At 42.5% G+C, this 24,277-nt stretch overlaps 1 protein-coding gene across 2 annotated transcripts in view; it reads left to right on the forward strand.

The window, feature by feature from the left end:
* Positions 1 to 11,407, forward strand: part of LOC139530171 (transcriptional enhancer factor TEF-3-like) — a 35,537-nt gene extending 24,130 nt beyond the window's left edge. For both annotated transcript variants that reach the window (XM_071326337.1, XM_071326338.1), the window contains exons 10-12: positions 2,233 to 2,373; positions 8,567 to 8,719; positions 10,672 to 11,407. In XM_071326337.1, the coding sequence (XP_071182438.1) occupies positions 2,233 to 2,373; positions 8,567 to 8,719; positions 10,672 to 10,785 (408 nt within the window). In that variant the 3' untranslated portion in view covers positions 10,786 to 11,407. The remainder of the gene's footprint in view (positions 1 to 2,232; positions 2,374 to 8,566; positions 8,720 to 10,671) is intronic.
* The last annotated feature ends 12,870 nt before the right edge of the window (positions 11,408 to 24,277 follow it).

The following is a 24,277-nucleotide window of genomic DNA, read 5'->3' on the forward strand; positions in this document are numbered from 1 at the left end:
CATTCTCTCTCTGCAGGCTGATCTGTTGTTGTTGCCTGGGTGTGTGGTTCCTCTCTCTGCAGGCTTATCTGTTGTTGTTGACTGGGTGTGTGGTTCCTCTCTCTGCAGGCTGATCTGTTGTTGTTGACTTGGTGTGTGGTTCCTCTCTCTGCAGGCTGATCTGTTGTTGTTGACTGGGTGTGTGGTTCCATTCTCTCTCTGCAGGCTGATCTGTTGTTGTTGCCTGGGTGTGTGGTTCCTCTCTCTGCAGGCTTATCTGTTGTTGTTGACTGGGTGTGTGGTTCCTCTCTCTGCAGGCTGATCTGTTGTTGTTGACTGGGTGTGTGGTTCCTCTCTCTGCAGGCTGATCTGTTGTTGTTGACTGGGTGTGTGGTTCCATTCTCTCTCTGCAGGCTGATCTGTTGTTGTTGCCTGGGTGTGTGGTTCCATTCTCTCTCTGCAGGCTGATCTGTTGTTGTTGACTGAGTGTGTGGTTCCTCTCTCTGCAGGCTTATCTGTTGTTGTTGACTGGGTGTGTGGTTCCTCTCTCCGCAGGCTGATCTGTTGTTGTTGACTGGGTGTGTGGTTCCATTCTCTCTCTGCAGGCTGATCTGTTGTTGTTGACTGGGTGTGTGGTTCCTCTCTCTGCAGGCTGATCTGTTGTTGTTGACTGGGTGTGTGGTTCCATTCTCTCTCTGCAGGCTGATCTGTTGTTGTTGCCTGGATGTGTGGTTCCATTCTCTCTCTGCAGGCTGATCTGTTGTTGTTGACTGGGGGTGTGGTTCCTCTCTCTGCAGGCTGATCTGTTGTTGTTGACTGGGTGTGTGGTTCCTCTCTCTGCAGGCTGATCTGTTGTTGTTGACTGGGTGCGTGGTTCCATTCTCTCTGTGCAGGCTGATCTGTTGTTGTTGCCTGGGTGTGTGGTTCCTCTCTCTGCAGGCTGATCTGTTGTTGTTGCCTGGGTGTGTGGTTCCTCTCTCTGCAGGCTGATCTGTTGTTGTTGACTGGGTGTGTGGTTCCTCTCTCTGCAGGCTGATCTGTTGTTGTTGACTGGGTGTGTGGTTCCATTCTCTCTCTCTGCAGGCTGATCTGTTGTTGTTGACTGGGTGTGTGGTTCCATTCTCCCTGTGCAGGCTGATCTGTTGTTGTTGCCTGGGTGTGTGGTTCCTCTCTCTGCAGGCTGATCTGTTGTTGTTGACTGGGTGTGTGGTTCCATTCTCTCTCTCTGCAGGCTGATCTGTTGTTGTTGACTGGGTGTGTGGTTCCTCTCTCTGCAGGCTGATCTGTTGTTGTTGCCTGGGTGTGTGGTTCCTCTCTCTGCAGGCTGATCTGTTGTTGTTGACTGGGTGTGTGGTTCCATTCTCTCTTTGCAGGCTGATCTGTTGTTGTTGCCTGGGTGTGTGGTTCCTCTCTCTGCAGGCTGATCTGTTGTTGTTGACTGGGTGTGTGGTTCCATTCTCTCTGTGCAGGCTGATCTGTTGTAGTTGACTGGGTGAGTGGTTCCATTCTCTGTGCAGGCTGATCTGTTGTTGTTGACTGGGTGTGTGGTTCCATTCTCTCTCTGCAGGCTGATCTGTTGTTGTTGACTGGGTGTGTGGTTCCATTCTCTCTCTGCAGGCTGATCTGTTGTTGTTTACTGGGTGTGTGGTTCCATTCTCTCTCTGCAGGCTGATCTGTTGTAGTTGACTGGGTGTGTGGTTCCATTCTCTGTGCAGGCTGATCTGTTGTTGTTGACTGGGTGTGTGGTTCCATTCTCTCTCTGCAGGCTGATCTGTTGTTGTTGACTGGGTGTGTGGTTCCATTCTCTCTGTGCAGGCTGATCTGTTGTTGTTTACTGGGTGAGTGGTTCCATTCTCTCTGTGCAGGCTGATCTGTTGTTGTTGACTGGGTGAGTGGTTCCATTCTCTCTGTGCAGGCTGATCTGTTGTTGTTGACTGGGTGTGTGGTTCCTCTCTCTGCAGGCTGATCTGTTGTTGTTGACTGGGTGAGTGGTTCCATTCTCTCTGTGCAGGCTGATCTGTTGTTGTTGACTGGGTGTGTGGTTCCTCTCTCTGCAGGCTGATCTGTTGTTGTTGACTGGGTGAGTGGTTCCATTCTCTCTGTGCAGGCTGATCTGTTGTTGTTGACTGGGTGTGTGGTTCCATTCTCTCTGTGCAGGCTGATCTGTTGTTGTTGACTGGGTGTGTGGTTCCATTCTCTGTGCAGGCTGATCTGTTGTTGTTGACTGGGTGTGTGGTTCCATTCTCTCTGCAGGCTGATCTGAGTGCCAACCTGCAGGACGACAGCAGTTTCTTCTACGGCGTGTCCAGTCAGTACGAGAGCTCTGAGAACATGATCATCACCTCCTCCACCAAGGTCTGCTCCTTCGGAAAGCAGGTGGTGGAGAAAGTAGAGGTGAGCGAGAAACAACGGATTGTTCCAGGTCCATGAATAGAGATCTAGTAAATATACATACAGTATACACTGAGTGTACAAAACATTAGGAACACCTTCCAAATATTGAGTTGCACCCCCTTTTGCGTTCAGAACAGCCTCATTTCGTCAGGGTATGGACTCTACAAGGTGTCGAAAGCATTCCACAGGGATGCTGGCCTACGTTGACGCCAATGCTTCCCACAGTTGTGTTTAGCTGGCTGGATGTCCTTTGGGTAGTGAACCATTTTTGATACACATGGGATACTGTTGAGCGTCAAAAACCCAGCAGCGTTGCAGTTCTTGACAAACTCAAATAGGTGCGCCTGGCACCTACTACCATACCCCGTTCAAAGGCACTTCAATATTCTGTCTTGCTCATTCACCCTCTGAATGGCACACATACACAATCTATGTCTTAATTGTCTCCAGGCTTAAAAATCCTTCTTTAAGCTGTCTCCTCCCCTTCATCTACACTTATTTGAAGTGGATTTAACAAGTGACATAAATAAGGGATCATAGCTTTCATCTGGATTCACCTGGTCAGTCTGTCATGGAAAGAGCATGGGTGTTCCTAATGTTTAGTACACACTACATACTGTTTACGTTAGGGTTTGGTGGTATCCAGATATTCTTATCGTCACACCGTTTCTATACCATACCGGGGAATAAGGTATTACCGGAAGTGCACACAAGTGCCGCTTTTAAACTTATTTTTATATTCTTTTTTATGTTACGTACAAAACTATGAAGGAAACAGGGATCTTGATCCAGGAGGGGATTGAATGTCTCTACTGTAACCAAGAAGCTTGATCTTGACATCTAACCACTTAGTAAGTTAGCAAACCAAATGCATAGCTGGAGGCCTGAGCTGCATATCATTTATTTGACACATCTTAGATTTCTCATAGTTATACTTAACCTAAGCAGTGGCTGTCTACAGACAGAGGCTCACAGACCTTCCTGCCCTCCATACTGTACACAGTACCTCCCTACACACATGCACACACACATATAGTTATACTTAACTTATAGTTAGTTATAAGCAGTGGCGTAGCACCCACCCCTGAAATACCGATGGAATGATTTTGAATACCGTTTATTTTTTGCGGTGTTGAAAATCATATCGGTATTTCGAAATACCCAGGTATAAACGGTATATCGCCCAAGCCTAGTATACATACAATATGCATATACAGTACAAAATACATTCCATAGATGTGTAGATAAAGACAGACATACATGTAGGTTTACAGTACATAAATAAACAGAAATTGATATGGATTATTTTGAGATGGTCAACCAACCGAGTTTTTATGTAGACTCCAGGATTGGCATGAAAATAAATGTTTTAGACCTGCGATCTCAACATTTCAGATCATGACTGTTCGTGAACGTAATGATTATCAGTCTGAGAATAAATTAATAACCCAACCAGTGGTTGGGATGGATTCAACTCACTACTCAACAATCTGTGGTCTAGAACAGACGGCCACACAATTCACAAGACACCACTTACACTCCACACCCTGACTCACAGGTCACGTCCCAAGGAACCTACCAGGTACAACCCTAAATCCGTAACCATGGCCACCCTCTATTATATCATCATGATCCAACTTGCCCTCTAAATACACCTCTGCTGTCTTCAACTAGGATCTCAGCGATCATTGCCTCATTGCCTGCGTTCGTAATGGGTCCGTGGTCAAACGACCACCCCTCATATCTGTCAAATGCTCCCTAAAACACTTCAGAGAGCAGACCTTTCTAATCGACCTGGGCCGGGTATTCTGGAAGGATATTGACCCCATCCCGTCAGTAGAGGATGCCTGGTTGCTCTTTAAAAGTGCTTTCCTCGCCATCTTAAATAAGCATGCCCCATTCAAAAAATGTAAAACTAAGAACAGATATAGCCCTTGGTTCACCCCAGACTTGACTGCCCTTGACCAGCACAAAAACATCCTGTGGCGTTCTGCATTAGCATCGAATAGCCCTCACGATATGCAACTTTTCAGGGAAGTCAGGAACCAATATACTCAGTCAGTTAGGAAAGCTAAGGCTAGCTTTTTCAAACAGAAATTTGCATCCTGTAGCACTAATTCCCAAAAGTTTTGGGACACTGTAAAGTCCATGGAGAATAAGAGCACCTCCTCCCAGCTGCCCACTGCACTGAGGCTAGGAAACATTGTCACCACCGATAAATCCACGACAATCGATCATTTCAATAAGAATTTTTTTACGGCTGGCCATGCTTCCCACCTGGCTACCCCTACCCCGTCCAACATCTCTGCAACCCCTGCAGCAACTTGCCCAAGCCCCCCCCCCCACTTCTCCTTCACCCAAATCCAGACAGCTGATGTTCTGAAAGAGCTGCGAAATCTGGATCCCTACCAATCAGCTGGGCTAGACAATCTGGACCCTCTCTTTCCAAAATGATCTGCCGAAATTGTTGCAACCCCTATAACTAGCCTATTAAACCTATATTTTGTATCGTCTGAGATCCCCAAAGATTGGAAAGCTGCCGCGGTCATCCCCCTCTTCAAAGGGGGAGACACTCTAGACCCAAACTATTATAGACCTATATCCGTCCTGCCCTGCTTGAAAGCCAAGTTAATAAACAGATCACCGACCATTTCGAATCCCACCGTACCTTCTCCACTATGCAATCTGGTTTCCGAGCTGATCATGGGTGCACCTCAGCCACGCTCAAGGTCCTAAACGATATCCTAACCGCCATAGATAAAAGACAGTACTGTCCAGCCGTCTTCATCGACCTGGCCAAGGCTTTCGACTCTGTCAATCACCGCATTCTTATTGGCAGACTCAATAGCCTTGGCTTCTCAAATGACTGCCTCGCCTGGTTCACCAACTACTTCTCAGAGTTCAGTGTGTCAAATCAGAGGGCCTGTTGTCTGGACCTCTGGCAGTCTCTGTGGGGGTGCCACAGGGTTCAATTCTCGGGCCGACTCTTTTCTCTGTATACATCAATGATGTCGCTCTTGCTGCTGATGATTCTCTGATCCATCTCTACTCAGACGACACCATTCTGTATACTTCTGGCCCTTCTTTGGACACTGTGCTAACAAACCTCCAAATGAGCTTCAATGCCATACAACACTCCTTCCGAGGCCTCCAACTGCTTTTAAATGCAAGTAAAACTAAATGCATGCTCTTCAACCGATTGCTGCCCGCACCCTCCCGCCCAACTAGCATCACTACTCTGGACTACTCTCGGCTTCCTATTTCGCAACACAGCCTCCTTCACTCATGCTACCAAACATACCCTCGTAAAACTGACTATCCTGCCGATCCTTGACTTCGGCAATGTAATTTACAAAATAGCCTCCAACACTCTACTCAGCAAATTGGATGTAGTCTATCACAGTGCTATCCATTTTGTCACCAAAGCCCCATATACTACCCACCACTGCAACCTGTACACTCTCGTTGGCTGGCCCTCACTTCATATTCGTCGCCAAACCCTCTGGCTCCAGGTCATCTATAAGTCTATGCTAGGTAAAGTCCCACCTTATCTCAGCTCACTGGTCACCATAGCAACACACCCCCGTAGCACGCGCTCCAGCAGGTATATTTCACTGGTCACCCCCAAAGCCAACACTTCCTTTGGCCGCCTTTCCTTCCAGTTCTCTGCTGCCAATGACTGGAACTAATTGCAAAAATCACTGAAGCTGGAATCTTATCTCCCTCTCTAACTTTAAGCATCAGCTGTCAGAGCAGCTTACCGATCACTGTACCTGTACACATCCAATCTGTAAATAGCATACCCAGCTACCTCATCCCCATATTGTTACTTATCCTCTTGCATCCCAGTATCTCTACTTGCACATCTATCACTCCAGTGTTAATGCTAAATTGTAATTATTTCGCTTCCATGGCCTATTTATTGCCTTACCTCCCTACTCTTCTACATTTGCACACACTGTACATCAATCAATTAATCAAATGTATTTCTAAAGCTCTTCTTACATCAGCTGATGTCACAAAGTGCTGCACGGTGGCAAGGAAAAACTCCCTTGAAAGGCCAGAACCTAGGAAGAAACCTAGAGAAGAGCCAGGCTATGAGGGGTGGCCAGTCTTCTGGCTGTGCCGGGTGGAAATTATAACAGAACATGGCCAAGATGTTCAAATGTTCATAGATGACCAGCAGGGTCAAATAATAATAATCACAGTAGTTGTCGAGGGTGCAACAGGAGTAAATGTCAGTTGGCTTTTCATAGCCGATCATTCAGTCGGCTATGACTGGGGACAGCAAGGAGTCATCAGGCCAGGTAGTCCTGAGGCATGGTCCTAGGGCTCAAGTTCTCCGAGCGAGAGAAAGAAAGAGAGAATTAGAGAGAGCACACTTAAATTCACACAGGACACCGGATAAGACAGGAGAAATACTCCAGATATAACAGACTGACCCTAGCCCCCCAACACATAAACTACTGCAGCATAAGTACTGGAGGCTGAGACAGGAGGTGTCGGGAGACACTGGCCCCGTCCGACGATACCCCCGGACAGGCCAAACATTCAGGATATAACCCCACCCACTTTGCCAAAGCACAGCCCCCACACCACTAGAGGGATATCTTCAACCACCAACTTACCGTCTTGAGACAAGGCCGAGTAAGATCTCCGCCACGGCACAACCCAAGGGGGGCGCCAATATTTCTATTGTGTTATTGACTGTATGTTTGTTTATGTGTAACTATGTTGTTTTTGTCGCACTGCTTTGCTTTATCTTGGCCAGGTCGCAGTTGTAAATGAGAACTTGTTCTCAACTGGCCTACCTGGTTAAATAAAGGTTAAATAAAAAAAAAAAATATTTTTTAAATGGCACCCTATGTATGTATGTAGTGCGCTACTTTTGACCAGAGCCCTATGGGCCATTAGCTATAATGTAATGATATTCAACGGGGACATAAATTTGATTATGGTAACCATTGCCTACAGTATATGTTTAATGCTATAGCTATCTTGCCATATATCAGCTAAATTATACATTTATTACCTTGAATTTCATCTATGAAATAATCAAATGTATTTTCAGTGTGACCAACTCATGATATATTAAACATACAGTAGCAGTTAAAAGTTTGGACACACATAACTCATTCAAATATTTTTTTGTTGTTACCATTATCAACATTGTGGAATAATAGTGAAGACATATAAACTTTAAAATAGCACATATGTAGTAACCAAAAAAAGTGTTAAACAAATCTAAATATATTTTAGATTTGAGAATCTTCAACGTAGGCACCCTTTGCCTTGATAACAGCTTTGCTTACGCTTGGCATTCTCTCAACCAGCTTCACCTGGAATGTTTTTCCAACAGTCTTGAAGGAGTTCCCACATATGCTGAGCACTTGCTGGATGCTTTCCCTACACTCTGCGGTCCAACTCAATTGTGTTGAGGTCGGGTGATTGTGGAGGCCAGGTCATCTGATGCAGCACTCGATCACTCTCCTTGGTCAAATAGCCCTTACACAGCCTGGAGGTGTGTTGGGCCATTGTCCTGTTGATAAAACAAATGATAGTCCCACTAAGTGCAAACCAGATGGGATAGCGTATCGCTGCAGAATGCTGTGATAGCCATGCTGGTTAAGCATGCCTTGAATTCTAAATAAATCAGTGTCACAAGCAAAGCACCATCACACCACCACCTCCATGCTTCACGGTGGGAACCACACATGGGGAGATCATCCGTTCACCTACTCTGCGTCTCTCACAAAGACACGGCGGATGGAACCAAAAATCTCAAATTTGGACTCATCAGCCCAAAGGACATACTTTCACCGGTTTAATGTCCATTACTCGGGTTTCTTGACCCTTGTCACAAAACACAACTGCTTGGCTAAAACACATTAAGAAGGAAAGAAATTCTACAAAATTAACTTTTCACAAGGTACACCTGTTAATGGAAATGCATTCCAGGTGACTACCTCATGAAACTGTTTGAGAGAATGAAAAGGGTGGCTACTTTGAAGAATCTCAAATATAAAATATATTTTGATTCCATATGTGTTATTTCATAGTTTTGATGTCTTCACTATCATTCTACAATGTAGAAAATAGTAGAAAAATATATTAAAACCCTTGAATGAGTAGGTGTGTCCAGACTTTTGACTGGTACTGTAAATCATATTTTTGATATATTTTGTCTCCCCAGACGGAGTATGCACGGTTTGAGAATGGGCGGTATGTGTTCAGAATCCACCGGTCCCCACTGTGTGAATACATGATCAACTTCATCCACAAGCTCAAACACCTGCCAGAGAAGTACATGATGAACAGTGTACTGGAGAACTTCACCATCCTACAGGTACACAAGCACACAGAAATGCACATTTTAAATATTTTATACATAATTCGTACAATAAGGATTCAAATATTTCTTGACAGGGATAGCTGGACATCTAGGGAAACAGATACCCAGTGGTGGAAAAAGTACCCAAATGTCATGATTGAGTAAAAGTAAAGATACCTTCATAGAAAATGACTCAAGTAAAAGCGAAAGTCACCCAGTAATGTATTATCTGACTAAAAGTATTTGGTTTTAAATATATACTGAACAAAATTATTAATGCTCAATGCAACAATTTCGAAGATTTTACTGAGTTCATATAAGGAAATTAGTCAACTCAAATAAATAAATAAATTGGGCCCTAATCTATGGATTTTACATGACTGGCAATACAGATATGCATCTGTTGGTCACAGATACCTTAAGGTAAAGGCGTGGGTCAGAAAACCAGTCAATATCTGGTGTGACCACAATTTTCCAAATGCAGTGAGACACATCTCCTTCGCATAGAGTTGAACAGGCTGTTGATTGTGGCCTGTGGAATGTTGTACCACCCCTCTTCAATGGCTGTGCGAAGTTGCTGGATATTGTCAGGAACTGGAATACGCTGTCATACAAATCTATCCAGAGCATCCCAAACATGCTCAACGGGTGAGTATGCAGGCCATGGAAGAACTGGGACATTTTCAGTTTCCAGGAATTGTGTACATGAGATGATGGTCGGCGGATGAATGGCATGACAGTGGGCCTCAGGATCTCTTCACGGTATGGCTGTGCATTCAAATTGCCATCGATAAAATGCAATTAAGTTCGTTGTCCGTAGCTTATGCCTGCCCACACTATAACCCCACCTCCACCATGGTGCACTCTCAGCAAACCACTCGCCCACACAACACCATACACGTGGTGTATGAATAAATTCTAATTCCATATATTAAGCAAACCAGACGGCACAATTTTCTTTTTTCTATGTACTGATTGATAGCCAGGGGCACACTTCAACCTTCAGACATCATTTACAAACAAAGTATTTGTGTTTAGTGAGTCTGACAGATCAGAGGCAGTAGGGATGACCAGGGATGTTCTCTTGATAAGTGTGTGAATTGGACCATTTCCCTGTCCTGCTAAGCATTCAAAATGTAATGTACTTTTGGGTGTCAGGGAAAATGAAGTAAAAAAGTACATTATTTTCTTTAGGAATGTGGTGGAGTAAAAGTTGTCAAAAATATAAATAGTAAAGTACATATACCCCAAAAAACGACTTAAGTACTTTACACCACTGCAGATAGCCATCCCAGGCTTGCTGTATGGAAAAGATGCTATGTGCTAAGGAGTGAGTTTGTGTCCTCTAGGCAGGGTCATGAGGGTGTGAGTATTTGTACACGGGTCAAAGAGTGTAGTTGCATACACACACACAATATTACTATCTATTAAGACTCAACCATTTAAAATGTTGTACCAGACAGCTTTTCACTTGTCATCCACCTATTGTTGCTTAAAGAGCTTTCAATGCAGAAGTGATTGGAATGGGAATTGGGGGGAAATGAGAGTATCACCATAGTAACAGTGGTCATAAACATAATGTTTCAAAGACACTGTCCACTGTCCATTGGCAACTGCATTCTTCCTAGAGTTTAGACACAATGATCATATTGAACCAACACAGCAGACCACATGGCAACATAGGTTAACTTTGAGCTACACACACACACATTCTATCAATGCTATGGATCATGATGCAACAGGTTTTTCATTGAGGGCTAGGGGAATAAAATTGTAACAGTATTCTCAAAAGGAGCTCATGCATTTTTGACAATTCAAATGTGTGTAGTTCACTTGTCTGTCATGTTCTTAGTGAGAATTGAGACCCACCTGTATGCAGAATAATGAACATTTGATTTGTTATTTCTTCACAAAGAAAGTATGTTGAAGTGGTGGTATAACAGGACAATGTGTGTGTCTCTCTTTAGGTGGTGACCAACAGGGACACACTGGAGACCCTGCTGTGTATAGCCTATGTCTTTGAGGTGTCTACTAGTGAGCATGGAGCCCAGCACCATATTTACAGGCTTGTCAAAGACTGAGAGAGCCCTGTGGACAGAGCACCACTATAGCACAACAACAACAACCCCAACATTGGACAATCTCCTCTATAAGCTGCAAGCACCATACGATTGTCTGTCAGGACCCAAAGAAGCACTAGGAGAGTTGCTTGCCCAGTGAAACTACTGTGGAGGTGGATTGTGAACTTTACAACTGTGTGATGTGAAAGTGAGGAGCACAGGGTGGGAACCTTCATTGTGGTATATCTATATGTACCAGAGGAGACACACGTCAAGACGATGCATGAGAAAGTTGATTTTCATCTCATTTTACTAGTGCTTGCTTGTTTGATTTAGTTTATTTTACGCAGCTGCATGAGCGGGATTGTGTTTGGTTGTCCATGGGCGACACCTAATGACTTTTAATGTATATTGCACACAGAAGAAAGAAAAGAGGGCAAGAGGACAAAAAAAGAACTATAAACCCCAAGACTGCACATCCATGTCGTTGTTTTTGGTGCCAATATTTGTGTTATGAGTAAATGTCATGTACAGTACCCATCTTCACTGAAAAAGAATCCCAATGGAAAATAACAGGCAAATGAAAAATAAATATTGTATTCACCTGGTTTAAATTATGCAATTAAATGCCGAACTAACCTTGTCTCACACCCCTCCAGCAGGTGGCAAAATGTGTTTACTTGTGTCTGACCGAGAGTTCAAATGTTTTACTCCTCCATGCAACCGGATACTGCCTTAATTCTGCCGGTCCCCAGGAAGAGGAGCTGTGTAGTTGCCTTGGCAGCAGCTAATGGGGATACATAAATACAAATGCTTTTGTCGCTGATGCAGCACGTGATGAAAACAACACAGCTAGCTAGCTAATAAACTTGCATTATCTAAAAATGTCTAAAATAGAGTTGAGGGGTTTTCTCAACGAGAAATCAACAGCTGCTACCGAGGAGATGTAATGGTTAGTCAAAAAAAACGATAGTATCAGGAGGAAGTTGTTTTCAGAGGCTGCTCGACATTGTTCTTCAACCAAAGATAAAGCTAACGTTACACAGAGCAGGTTTGTTACTCACTACGCTTGTCTAACTTACCCAACCTAAAATGTATCGACATTCTGGTAATGTTAGTTTAAGTTGTTTTTGAGACGAGGTGTTGGGGTTAGTGTACCTATTAAGCCCACGTACCCATTCATATTTTTGCTTTAAAACGTAACCTTTATTTAACTAGGCAAGTCAGTTAAGAACAAATTCTTATTTACAATGACGGCCAAACCCAGACGACGCTGCGCAAATTGTGCGCCGCCCTATGGGACTCCCAATCACGGCCGGATGTGATACAGCCTTGAATTGAACCAGGGATTGTAGTGACGCCTCTTGCACTGAGACGTCACTCGGGAGCCGCTTCCATATTTGGATTCAAATAAAAAATATGACTTTTTCTGCTATTTTAATGTTTCAACCAGTTCGTGTGGTTGTTGTATCCATACCCATTTTTATTCTAAGCCAATCAGATGTTTTAAGTTATTGACAGTTGTGTAAATTCCTACTAGTGTGGAGGTGACTCGCAGATAAACACATTTTCACAATATTTTTAGTACCTTCTCAGATAAGTGATCATACTTAATGTATTGTAATTTAAGCTTACATAAGACATGTCATTTTGTAAGTTTTTTTACGTTTGGAAATCCATTAATGTATTATTTAAGAGGTGGGCTTATTCAGAACACCCATAAGCTTAAAGGGTACTTTCAGTACCCATGTGTTTGATACCATTCCTTCCCCCCCAATTAAAGTTCCACCAACCTTCTGTGTTGCGCTTTTACCCTAATTTCACAGTATATTTTACTAGAAGGGTCGTTCCATTTCAGCAAGCCATGACACACACCGTCTCAGATTTTTTTCTTTAATGGTTTCTGCAGTTAGAAACACATAGCTAAGCATTCTTGCAACATTATTTTGTTGAAAGACAATTTGACCTCTGAGAAATTAAAGTAATTCATTGCATTTCAATTTGTGATTCATGTAATATTCAATAAATATAGTACTCAAAGTCCGATTTGGACCAAACCCCTTCCTAACAATGACTAAGTTGTGAGGAATCCGAATAAATGGTCAAAAGACACCCCCAGACCCCACACCAAGCCCACCCCAAAGGCCAGTATACAGTATCAGTTCTCTATGTTTGACAAGTAATATGAAGCTGCGTTTTGGACAATTGTTTATTCAACCTAGGTCATTTGGTGATGTTTTCCCCCCACTGTTCAGATAAACCTAACAACTTCAATTAGTAATTGATGTCCCATCATACACCCTGATATTACCAGGTTCTGACCACTAGGCTAGATGGGGCTGTTCTTGGTGTTCCAATGTCAATTCAAAACTTAATCAAATTATGATTTTTACACTACATGACCAAAGGTATGTGGCCCCATGCTTGTCGAACATCTCATTCCAAAATCATGGGCATTAATATGGAGTTGGTCCCCCCTTTGCTGCTATAACAGCCTCCACTCTCCTGGGAAGGCTTTCCACTAGATGTTGGAACATTGCTGCTGGGACTTGTTTACGTTCAGCCACAAGAGCATTAGTGAGGTCGGGCACTGATGTTGGGCAATTAGGCCTGGCTCGCAGTCGGCGTTCCAATTAATCCCAAAGGTGTTCGATGGGGTTTAGGTCAGGGCTCTGTGCAGGCCACTTAAGGTTTTCCACACCGATCTCGACAAATAATTTCTGTATGGATCTCACTTTGTGCACGGGGGCATTGTCATGCTGAAACAGGAAAGGGCCCTTCCCAATCTGTTGCCACAAAGTTGGAAGCACAGTATCATCTATAATGTCATTGTGTGCTGTAGAGTTAAGATTTCCCTTCACTGGAACAACGGGGCCTAGCCTGAACCATGAAAAACAGCCCCAGAACATTATTCCTCCTCCACCAAACTTTACAGTTGGCACTATGCATTGGGGTAGGTAGCTTTCTCCTGGCATCCGCCAAGCCCAGATTTGTCCATCGGACTGCCAGTTGGTGACGCGTGATTCATCACGCAAGAGAGCGTGTTTCCACTGTTCCGGAGTCCAATGACTGTACCACGTTGAAAGTCACTGAGCGCTTCAGTAAGGCCATTCTACTGCTCGATTTTGTAATACCTGACAGCAACGGGTGTGGCTGAAATAGCCAAATCCACTCATTTGAAGGGCTGTCTACATACTTTCGTGTGTGATAGATAGATAAACTCAGCAAAAAAAAGAAACGTCCCTTTTTCAGGACCCTGTCTTTCAAAGATAATTAATAAAAATCCAAATAACTTCACAGATCTTCATTGTAAAGGGTTTAAACACTGTTTCCCATGCTTGTTCAATGAACCATAAACAATTAATGAACATGCACCTGTGGAACGGTCGTTAAGACACTAAGCACCTTACAGGCGGTAGGCAATTAAGGTCACAGTTATGAAAACGTAGGACACTAAAGAGGCCTTTCTACTACTGAAAAACACCAAAAGAAAGATGCCCAGGGTCCATGCTCATCTGTGTGAACGTGCCTTAAGCCTCCTTGCAGCATGCCTAAGGACTGCAGATGTGGCCAGTGCAATAACTTGCAATGTCCGTACTGTGAGACGCCTAAGACAGCGCTACAGGGAGACAGGATGGACAGCTGATCGTCCTCGCAGTGGCAGACCACGTGTAACAACACCTGTACAGGATCGGTACATCCGATTTGTGTGGGGGGGTTATCAATGTAAATAGTTCGGTGGCCATTTGAATAATTGTTCAGCAGTTTTATGGCTTGGGGGTAGAAGCTGTTAAGGAGCCTTTTGGTCCTAGACTTGGCGCTTTTGTACCGCTTGCCGTGCAGGAGCAGAGAAAACGGTCTATGACCTGGGTGACTGGAGACTGACAATTTTATAGGCTTTCCTCTGCCTGGATGGTCCTGGATGGCAGGAAGCCTCGCCCCAGTGATGTACTGTGCCGTACGCACTAACCTCTGTAGCGCCTTTGTGTAAGATGCTGAGCAGTTTCCATACCAGGCGGTGATGCAACCGGTCAGGATGCTCTCGATGGTGCAGCTGTATAACTTTTTGAGGATCTGGGGACCCATGCCAAATCTTTTCAGTCTCCTGAGGTGGAAAAGGTTTTGTCGTGCCCTCTTCACGACTCTCTTGGTGTGTTTGGGCCAACTCCTTATGGGCTCCCGAGTGGCGCAGTGGTCTTAGGCACTGCATCTCAATGCAAGAGGCGTCACTACAGTCCCTGGTTTGAATCCAGGCTGTATCACATCCAGCCGTGATTGGTAGTCCCATAGGGCGGCGCACTGTTGGCCGGGGTAGGCCGTCATTATAAATAAAAGAGCAACCTGGCTTTATATTTTTGCTGACGTGTGACCCAATGACACTGCCCCCGGTTAGAAGGGAGTAAAGGCATCAGCATGCTTCAGTTCGGCTGGAGCCTAGTCGGTTAGGTGAACCGCAAGAGTGTTCTGGAATACCTCCAACTTCTTAGGGATCGGCGTCCCGTCAACGGGACAATTGTAAATCATGCAGAGCCTTGTATCAAGATCGCAGATTTTTGAGAAACAACAAATGTCGGTACATATAAGTGTCTTATATCGGCTGAAGGCTTAAATTCTTGTTAATTTAACTGCACTGTCAAATTTACAGTAGCTATTACTGCGTAGAAATGCCATGCTATTGTTTGAGGAGAGCTCCTAACAACAAAACACTTTTTTCACCGCGATAGGTTTGATAAATTCTCCTCTGAAGGTGAAATGTGTACTTACATTCTGAAATATTGCTCTGATTTATCATCCAAAGGGTCCCAGAGATAACATCCTAAAAAGGTCCATATAACATGCATATAGCATGCACGATCGATTTTGTATTTCCACTCGTTCAATTTGCAAAGAAAGGATTCTGTGAAAATCTCACCCTAAACGTTGTTTCAACCAGTCAAATCACGTTTGTATGTATTCCTCAGAGATCCTAGAACGTAACGAGACTTGACTATATCATTAGGGGTGTAGTATATCCTATAGGACACCATATTTGGTCAGAGAGCAACGCCTTCATGGGATGCCAATAAAGCGAGCGGTCATCACTTGAACGACTCTAACTGTCAAATAAGCACCAATCGGGGTCAAACAAAGCTAGCTAGATAGCCAATGAGCTGGGCTTTACGGGAGTATCTGGAAACCCTGTGTCTGTCGCAAAATGTAGGTGCTACCTTTTGCGACAACATGCCTTTTCCTTTTGGACAAAAATTATAAGAATATTCAGAGTTATGAAAACTGGTTGTTTTGCAAATGTTGAACTTACAATATGGCTACTATTACTAGAAAAGCTAAATCAAAGTCTAAGTATACAGATTTGACGATATTCTTGCAGAAAAATGTAGTATGAATGCAACTGTCTCCTTCACGATTTGCCCAAATGTACCTGGGTGACTTCACACTAAATGTCATGGAGAACGCTCATACTTCAAGTTATCCGTCGGAAACTTTGCACATATACTGCTGCCATCTTGTGGACACCATCGGAATTACAACCAGCGTGATGGCTAGAACTGTGACCTTCCTCTTGCATTTCAAAGGGCAATAATTATACCTTTGCAGGAGTGCACAACGGATCTGTCTGACAAGTGCAGGGCTAGCTGTGAGTATTTGACCAATCAGAGAATGCGTGATCAGTGCATGGGGGAAGAGTCTGATTAGCTGAAGCCACAAGCTGGGGTGATCGATAACTCTCACCTGGGGGGGAGAGCTAGACTACACGGTGCCAGACAAATGTAGACAACATACGTGCTGGAAATTAGACCCACAGCGGCCTCGGCACGGGGATTCTGTAACACCTTGGATGCCCTACTTCTTGAAGTTTGCATTTAAAAAAGATATATATATTTTGTTGGGCTCATTGATTAAACATGTTGAAACTCATACTAAGGATAAAGAACAGCTTTGTGGAGTGTGTGGAAAACATTTTCAGTCCACAGAAAGTATGAAAGATTACCTCAACTCACATTGCACCTAGGTTTTGTTGTTGTGTTTGTAGTGAATGGTTCACCTTCAACAATAAGCTGATAGTGCACATGAGAAGCCACACAGGGGAGAAATCTTTTCCCTGCCCCGATTGTGGTGCATCCTTCAATCAGAATGGTCTGAAAATACACATGAAGTGTCACACAAAAGAGAAACCACATCACTGCCCTTATTGCGGCAAAGGATTCAGCAGCAACAGCAGTGATCTGAAGAAAAAAAAACACATTAGAATTCACACAGGGGAGAAGCCATTTTTGCTGCCCTGATTGTGACAAAGGATTCAGAGTTGCCAGTAATCTGTGAGTGCACATGAAGATTCACACAGGAGAGACAGAAGAATCCTGAAAGTACACATAAGGCACGTGTCAAACTCCTTCCACAGAGGGCCGAGTGTCTGCAGGTTCTCTCCTCCCTTGTACTTGATTGATGAATTAAGGTCACTGATTAAAGAACTCCCCTCAACTGGTTGTCTAGGTCTGATTGTTATCTAGGTCTGATTGTTGTCTAGGTCTGATTGTTATTCAATGTAACCATTGAACATATAAGTGCAACGATTGCAGTTTTCTTTAAATGCTAGAACTCCTACAAAGGTACATCACTGGGGCTGAAATTCCTGCCATCCAGGACCTCTATACCAGGTGAAGACAGAGGAAGGCCCTAAAAATTGTCAGACTCTAGCCACTCAAGTCATAGACTGTTTTCTCTGTTACTGCACGGCAAGCGGTACCGGAGTGCTAAATTTGGAACCAAAAGACTCCTGAACAGCTTCTACCCCCAAGCCATAAGACTGCTAAATAGCTAACCAAATAGCTACCCGGACTATCTGCATTGACCCTTTTTGCACTAACTCTTTTTGATTCTATGCACACACACTGGACTCTACCCACATACTCACACTAACACTCCACCACACATAACACGTACAGACAGGCATACACTTCCACACTCATCATATACACTGCTGCTACTGTCTTATCTATCCTGTTGCCTAGTCACTTTACCCCTACCTATATGTACATATCTACTTCAATTACCTCGTACCCCTGCACATAGACTCAGTACTGGTATCCCTTGTACAGTACCAGTCCAACATTTGGAAACACCTACTCATTCAAGGGTTTTTCTTTATTTAGCCTATTTTATACATTGTAGAATAATGATGAAGACATAAAAAATATGAAATAACACATATGGAATCATGTAGTAACCAGAAAAGTGTATATTTTATATTTGAGATTCGTCAAAGTAGCCACCCTTTGCCTTGATGACAGCTTTGCACACTCTTTGGCATTCTCTCAACCAGCTTCATGAGGTAGTCACCTGGAATGCATTTCAATTAACAGGTGTGCCTTGTTAATTCGTGGAATTTATTTCCTTCTTAATGCATTTGAGCCAATCAGTTGTGTTGTGACAAGGTAGGGGTGGTATATAGAAGATAGCCCTATTTGGTAAAAGACCAATTCCATATTATGGCAAGAACTGTCAACTGTTTAGAGGAGACTGATTGAATCAGGCCTTCATGGTCGAATTGCTGCAAAGAAACCACTACTAAAGGACACCAATAAGAAGAGACTTGCTTGGGCCAAGAAACACGAGCAATGGACATTAGACCGGTGGAAATGTTGTATTTTTGCTACCAACCGTCGTGTCTGTGAAGCGCAGAGTAGGTGAACGGATGATCTCCGCATGTGTTGTTCCCACCGTGAAGCATGGAAGAGGTGTGATGGTGTGGGGGTGCTTTGCTGGTGACACTGATGGTGATTTATTTAGAATTCAAGGCACACTTAACCAGCATGGCTACCACAGCATTCTGCAGCGATACGCCATCCATTCTGGTTTGCGCTTAGTGGGACTAATTTATTTTCAACAAGACAATGACCCAACACACCTACAGGCTGTGTAAGGGATATTTGACCAAGGAGAGTGAAGGAGTTCTGCATCAGATGACCTGGCCTCCACAATCACCCGACCTCAACCCAATTGAGATGGTTTGGATGAGTTGAACCACAGAGTGAAGGAAAATCAGCCAACAAGTGCTAAGCTTATGTGGGAACTCCTTCAAGACTGTTGGAAAGGCATTCCAGGTGAAGAATGCCAAGAGTGCAAAGCTTTCACCAAGGCAAAGGCTGGCTACTTTGAAGAATCTCAAATATATATATCTTGATTTGTTTAACACCTGAACAGTTACTACATGATTCCATATGTGTTATTTCATAGTTTTGATGTCTTCACTATTATTCTACAATGTAGAAAATTGTAAAACTAAAGAAAGACCCTTAAATGAGTATGTGTGTCCAAACTTTTGACTGGTACTGTATATAGCCAACCTATCAATGTATATTTACTGCTCGTGTTACTATGCTTAAATTGTTTTATTGTATTCTGCATTGTTGGGAAGGGCCCGTAATTAATCATTTCAATGTTAGTCTACACCTGTTGTTTACAAAGCATGTGACAATACAAATTTGATTTGAATACATGGTGGATGTCACGTTTTGGCTAATAAATGTACTAAAATGTGAATAAAGTTGACATTTCAACTTTCAAATGGTATCACAAAGATGATTTGGTGATCCACACCAAATAATGTTGACTTGAGAGGGAATATCCATTGTTATAAATTAAACTGTCAATCTTCCACAGGAACCCTATTGAAATCATAGAAATATAGATAATAGAATAGACATTCCCATTCAAATTGACATTCAACAGTGGGTGGACCGGTGGTCATCTTTCTGGTATTAATTGGAAGTTAAAATGTCAATTTAATTTCAATGATGTAGCAGCTAAATTGCAGTGGTCTGACGGGATAGGTCCATTCTATGAATTATATTTCTATGATTGAAATGACACCCACCCTGTATTCAAGATAATGCTGTATCTTACCCGAAGATGGGGAAAAAATATATTTCAGATGAAGCTACAGCATTTGTGAAAGAGAAAAAACGTTAAAACGACCAAAATTAAAATGTTTTAACTTTATTTCAAGATATCATAGATTACTTTGACAACAACCCTGTTTTGTAAGCTTTCAAATTAAATCAAACTCAACCGTTTATCTTTATCAGCGATGACGACATGGATGTCTCATGGTAGGGTGGGATTTATGCAAAATAGGTCAACTTTGAGCACCTCTATCTCCTGAATGTTTTCCAAAAAGTCACTTTCTGACCACTTCCACCATGAGCAAGCATGAATGAAAGGTTTCGTTCAAATCGAAAAGGGCGCAGTCAGAAAGTGACTGAAATCATATGGAACGACCCTCAGGACTACTCTTGGGTGGATAAGATATGACTGAATTACTGCTTGAACATCAAAACTCCCCATCGCTGTCTAACAGAGAGTAGTTAGTGGATTCTTTTCTGAGCAACAGGAGTCCCTGCTCATTACCTGTAGAATGACAGAAAGACCACTTTGAACCTATGTCCTCGTTTTGCACATAAAACATGTTTTGGTTTTGGGAGTAAAATTTGTCAATATGTTGAAATAGGCTACATTATATCTGTTTTGATGTTGTTACTTTGTGTTTATGTGCCCTCTGGTTTCTATATAAGGTGAGAGAATCTTAAACACACCAATTGTTTTGTCAGTATCTATGGCCTTGATGTCAATATCCACTTTGCGGGAACGTTAATTTTTATAGAATTTTGCATGTTTTGACTAACGTTAAGACAATTGATATGATGAGCCCAAGTGAACCATTCATACAAAGCAACCTTCTGAAACACGTTTTATTTTTCCTCCAGAGATTGTACGTTTTATATACAAAGTATTACAGAATACATGTTGATAATGTCTTTACCTGCACTCTTCTCTTTCTTCTGACAGTTTTGCATGATTATATGAAAATTCAAAAATGTTAATGTCTTTGATGTGTCTAATCACCAATTCATACAATGTGTTATGTTTCTAAAGCACTGTGAAGGCCAATCAAGTTACATTTAACTGAGGCTCTTAGTTGTTTGGGGTATGATTGGACTATTTTGATCATATTCTTGCGGGCCCTGAATATATTATTAATAATATACTATAATTGTTTACTATAATATTATTGCCTATTTATCGAGGAAACGAGGATGCATTTTGCCCGTAGGCTATTTCAACAGGCTCTTTGAACTGACCCAGTCGCACTCCATTCCAGCAGGTGGCGATAAGGTACAACGTATTTACCCGCGTACGACCAAGAAGGCACATTTTTTTTACTTGTTGATGCAACGTATTATTGTATCGCTGATGCCGCATGTGATGAACAAAACGTATCTCCTACGCCTGTGTTTACCACAGACATTATTCGGCGTTTATCCAAAAACGCCATTAATTTCCTCATAGGCCTTGTCCAAGGAACCCTGGCGGAGTTGGTGCCTACAAAAAGACACCGTTACTATTTATCTCTCTATTAGCGTCACGAAAGCAACATTAGTGTACCGGCACAAATATTAAAACTTCCGGTTCTGATTTTGCCTTCAAAATAAAAGTATGCGATGAAAAGCTGATTTCGTATATACAGCTAATCATTTTTGCAGCTTTGCATAGTGCGTACTGTTAAAATAATGTTACAAAATTATAACTACATCGGGGGAAATCTAAACTAAAGGGAATTACTACTTTAAATAAGATAAATACTATAAAGTGGAGCACAATGAGAAATGGTTGGAGCCTGTACATGGTGTTATTTCTTGAAAAAGTGTGGTCTAAATACCCAGCAGCCCTTTCTACTCCACCCATTCCGCTGGTCGCAATGCTAGGAGGACATTAGGCCTATAAATTACATATTGGCTTATATTGAAAAATATTATATGTGGTGATGTAAAAGTGGGGTTGGTAATACTCAGTAGGGTCTGTAGCATTATATATATATATATATATATATATATACAGTACCAGTCAAAAGTTTGGACACACCTACTCATTCAATTATTATTTTTTTTTACTATTTTCTACATTGTAGAATACTAGTGAAGACATCAAAACTATGAAATAACACATGGAATCATGTAGTAACCAAAAAAGTGTTAAACAAATCATATGTTATATTTGAGATTCTTCAAAGTAGCTACCCTTTGCCTTGATAACAGCTTTGCATTCTCTCTACCAGCTTCATGAGGTAGTCACCTGGAATGCTTTGCCAACAGTCTTGAAGGAGTTCCCACATATGCTGAGCACTTGTTGGATGCTTGTCCTTCACTCTGCGGTCCAGTTCATCCCAAACCATCTCAATTGGGTTGAGGTCGGGTAATTGTGGAGGCCAGGTCATCTGATTTGGCCTTTCTAGGGAGTTTTTCCTAGCCACCGTGCTTCTACACCTGCATTGCTTGCTGTTTGGGGTTTTAGGCTGGGTTTCTGTACAGCACTTCGAGATATTAGCTGATGTACGAAGGGCTATATAAAATAAACTTGATTTGATTTGATCTGATGCAGCAGACCTTGGTCAAATAGCCCTTACACAGCCTGGAGGTGTGTTTTGGGTCATTGTCCTGTTGAAAAGCAATTGATAGTCCCACTAAGCACAAACCAGATGGGATGCTGTATCACTACATAATGCTGTGGTAGCCATGCTGGTTAAGTGTGCCTTGAATTCTAAATAAATCAGCAAAACAGTGTCACCAGCAAAGCACCCCACACCATCACACCTCCTTCTCCATGCTTCACGGTGGGAACCACCATTTTTGTGTGTCTGACACACAATTCTGTGACAAAAAATGTTAAGTTGAACATCGCCAAATGCATCAGTTAAATGTGTAATTAAATGTGCAATAGAATATAGTGCCTAGGCCTATTTAATGAAACCCTGGCTGTTGATGTAGGCAACAAATCGCAAAACAAGGATTCTCCGATTCCCAACTGAGCTTCTTTTTGGAAATGACAAGTTCCATAAATGCATATCAAGTGCAAGTGTCACGTTCCTGACCTGTTTTCTGTTGTTTTGTATGTGTTAGTCGGTCAGGGCGTGAGTGTGGGTGGGCATTTCTATGTTATGTGTTTCTATGTTGGTAAATGGGTGACCTGATATGGTTCTCAATTAGAGGCAGGTGGTTTTCATCTCCTCTGATTGAGAACCATATTAAGGTAGGTGGTTTCACATTGTTTGTTTGTGGGTGATTGTCGCTGTGTCTGTGTTTATTGCACCACACGGTACTGTCTCGTCTCGTTCTTTCCTGTTCGTGCGTTCTTCATTTTATGTAGTTTGCATGTTCAGGTCAGTCTACGTTGTTTGTTTGTTATTTTGTATTTACCAAGTATAGTTCGTTTCAGTGTTCGTCTTGTCTAATAAATTCATGTCTACATACCTCGCTGCACATTGGTCTTCTGATCCCTCTCTCCTCTCCTCGTCTGAGGAGGAGGACGACGTAGAATGTCGTTACAGCAAGTGCGCTGCCCAGCAGCTCACATCAGCAGGATGGGGGGCCTTTTCATTAGGAGGGACGTCTAACGTGGATCGCTAAAATAATGATTTGGCTATGATCACATTAACCTAATTTAAATATTAGGCATATGGCTGGGGAAACGTATACATTTGACAGCCAAGCACAAGTGATCAGTGTAGCCTTTTATCGTCTAGACTTTTAGTGTGTGAGTTCACTAATTATCTCTGTCAATTCAGAAAGTTTCCTAAAGTAGCCTGTCTGGACTACATCAATTAATAAGAGAAGAGGGACAAATATAACTTAACCGCATGTTCCATAACGTTGCCATGGAAAATATGAATGTTGTTTCCAACTATCTATTAGCAACTGTGCCATAAATCATTGAGGTAACTGAAAGGCCAGTCTTTTTGGCAAATGACAAGGAGTGGAATGTTAGCTAAAAAGACTGGTACCCAGGCTAAAGGATCATAGCTTGCAATACAAAAAAAAAAGAGGATGGGCATGAAGGGTAATTATAGCTAATTACAACTTAAGGTCTAATATTTCTTTGGAGTCAGGGGAGGTTTTGGAGCTGTTTTTAATGTGGGGAAGGCTTTTCACTCCAGGTTCCTGGTGCTGAGGGTTGCTGAACCCTAGATTGACGTGGTGAATTCTTTCACAAACATGGAATCTCTGATTTGCAGATTTGTTTTTCAACTGGTCCATTTGGATGAAAACTCCCTCTCCAATCTCTCCGATCTGTAAAACATAATCATATAGGTTTAAACATCATTTCATCATCATCAGGAGTATGTTGGATCAAGAAGAAATTACTTTCTACCCTATTATTTAACAGGCAAACCAACATTAAGTGAACTATGTGCACCAGGTCAGTCTTTTTGGACCCCCGCACTGGGCACAGACGCCAGTTCAACGTGTAGTTTTGATTTACATTTGGTTGAGTTGTCAATTACTGTGAAATCAACAAAAAATATTCACCCTGTCATTGGATTTAGGATAAAAGTTGGTTGAAAAAAATACAAAATGCCCTTATGTTGATGACTTTTTGCAAATCCAAATAGTTTTCCACATTGATTCAATGTCATCACAGATTTTGGGGGTTGAAATGACGTGGAAACACTGGGCAGAAA

This window comes from Salvelinus alpinus, chromosome 9 (assembly GCF_045679555.1).
Source record: "Salvelinus alpinus chromosome 9, SLU_Salpinus.1, whole genome shotgun sequence".
Taxonomy (NCBI): domain Eukaryota; kingdom Metazoa; phylum Chordata; class Actinopteri; order Salmoniformes; family Salmonidae; genus Salvelinus; species Salvelinus alpinus.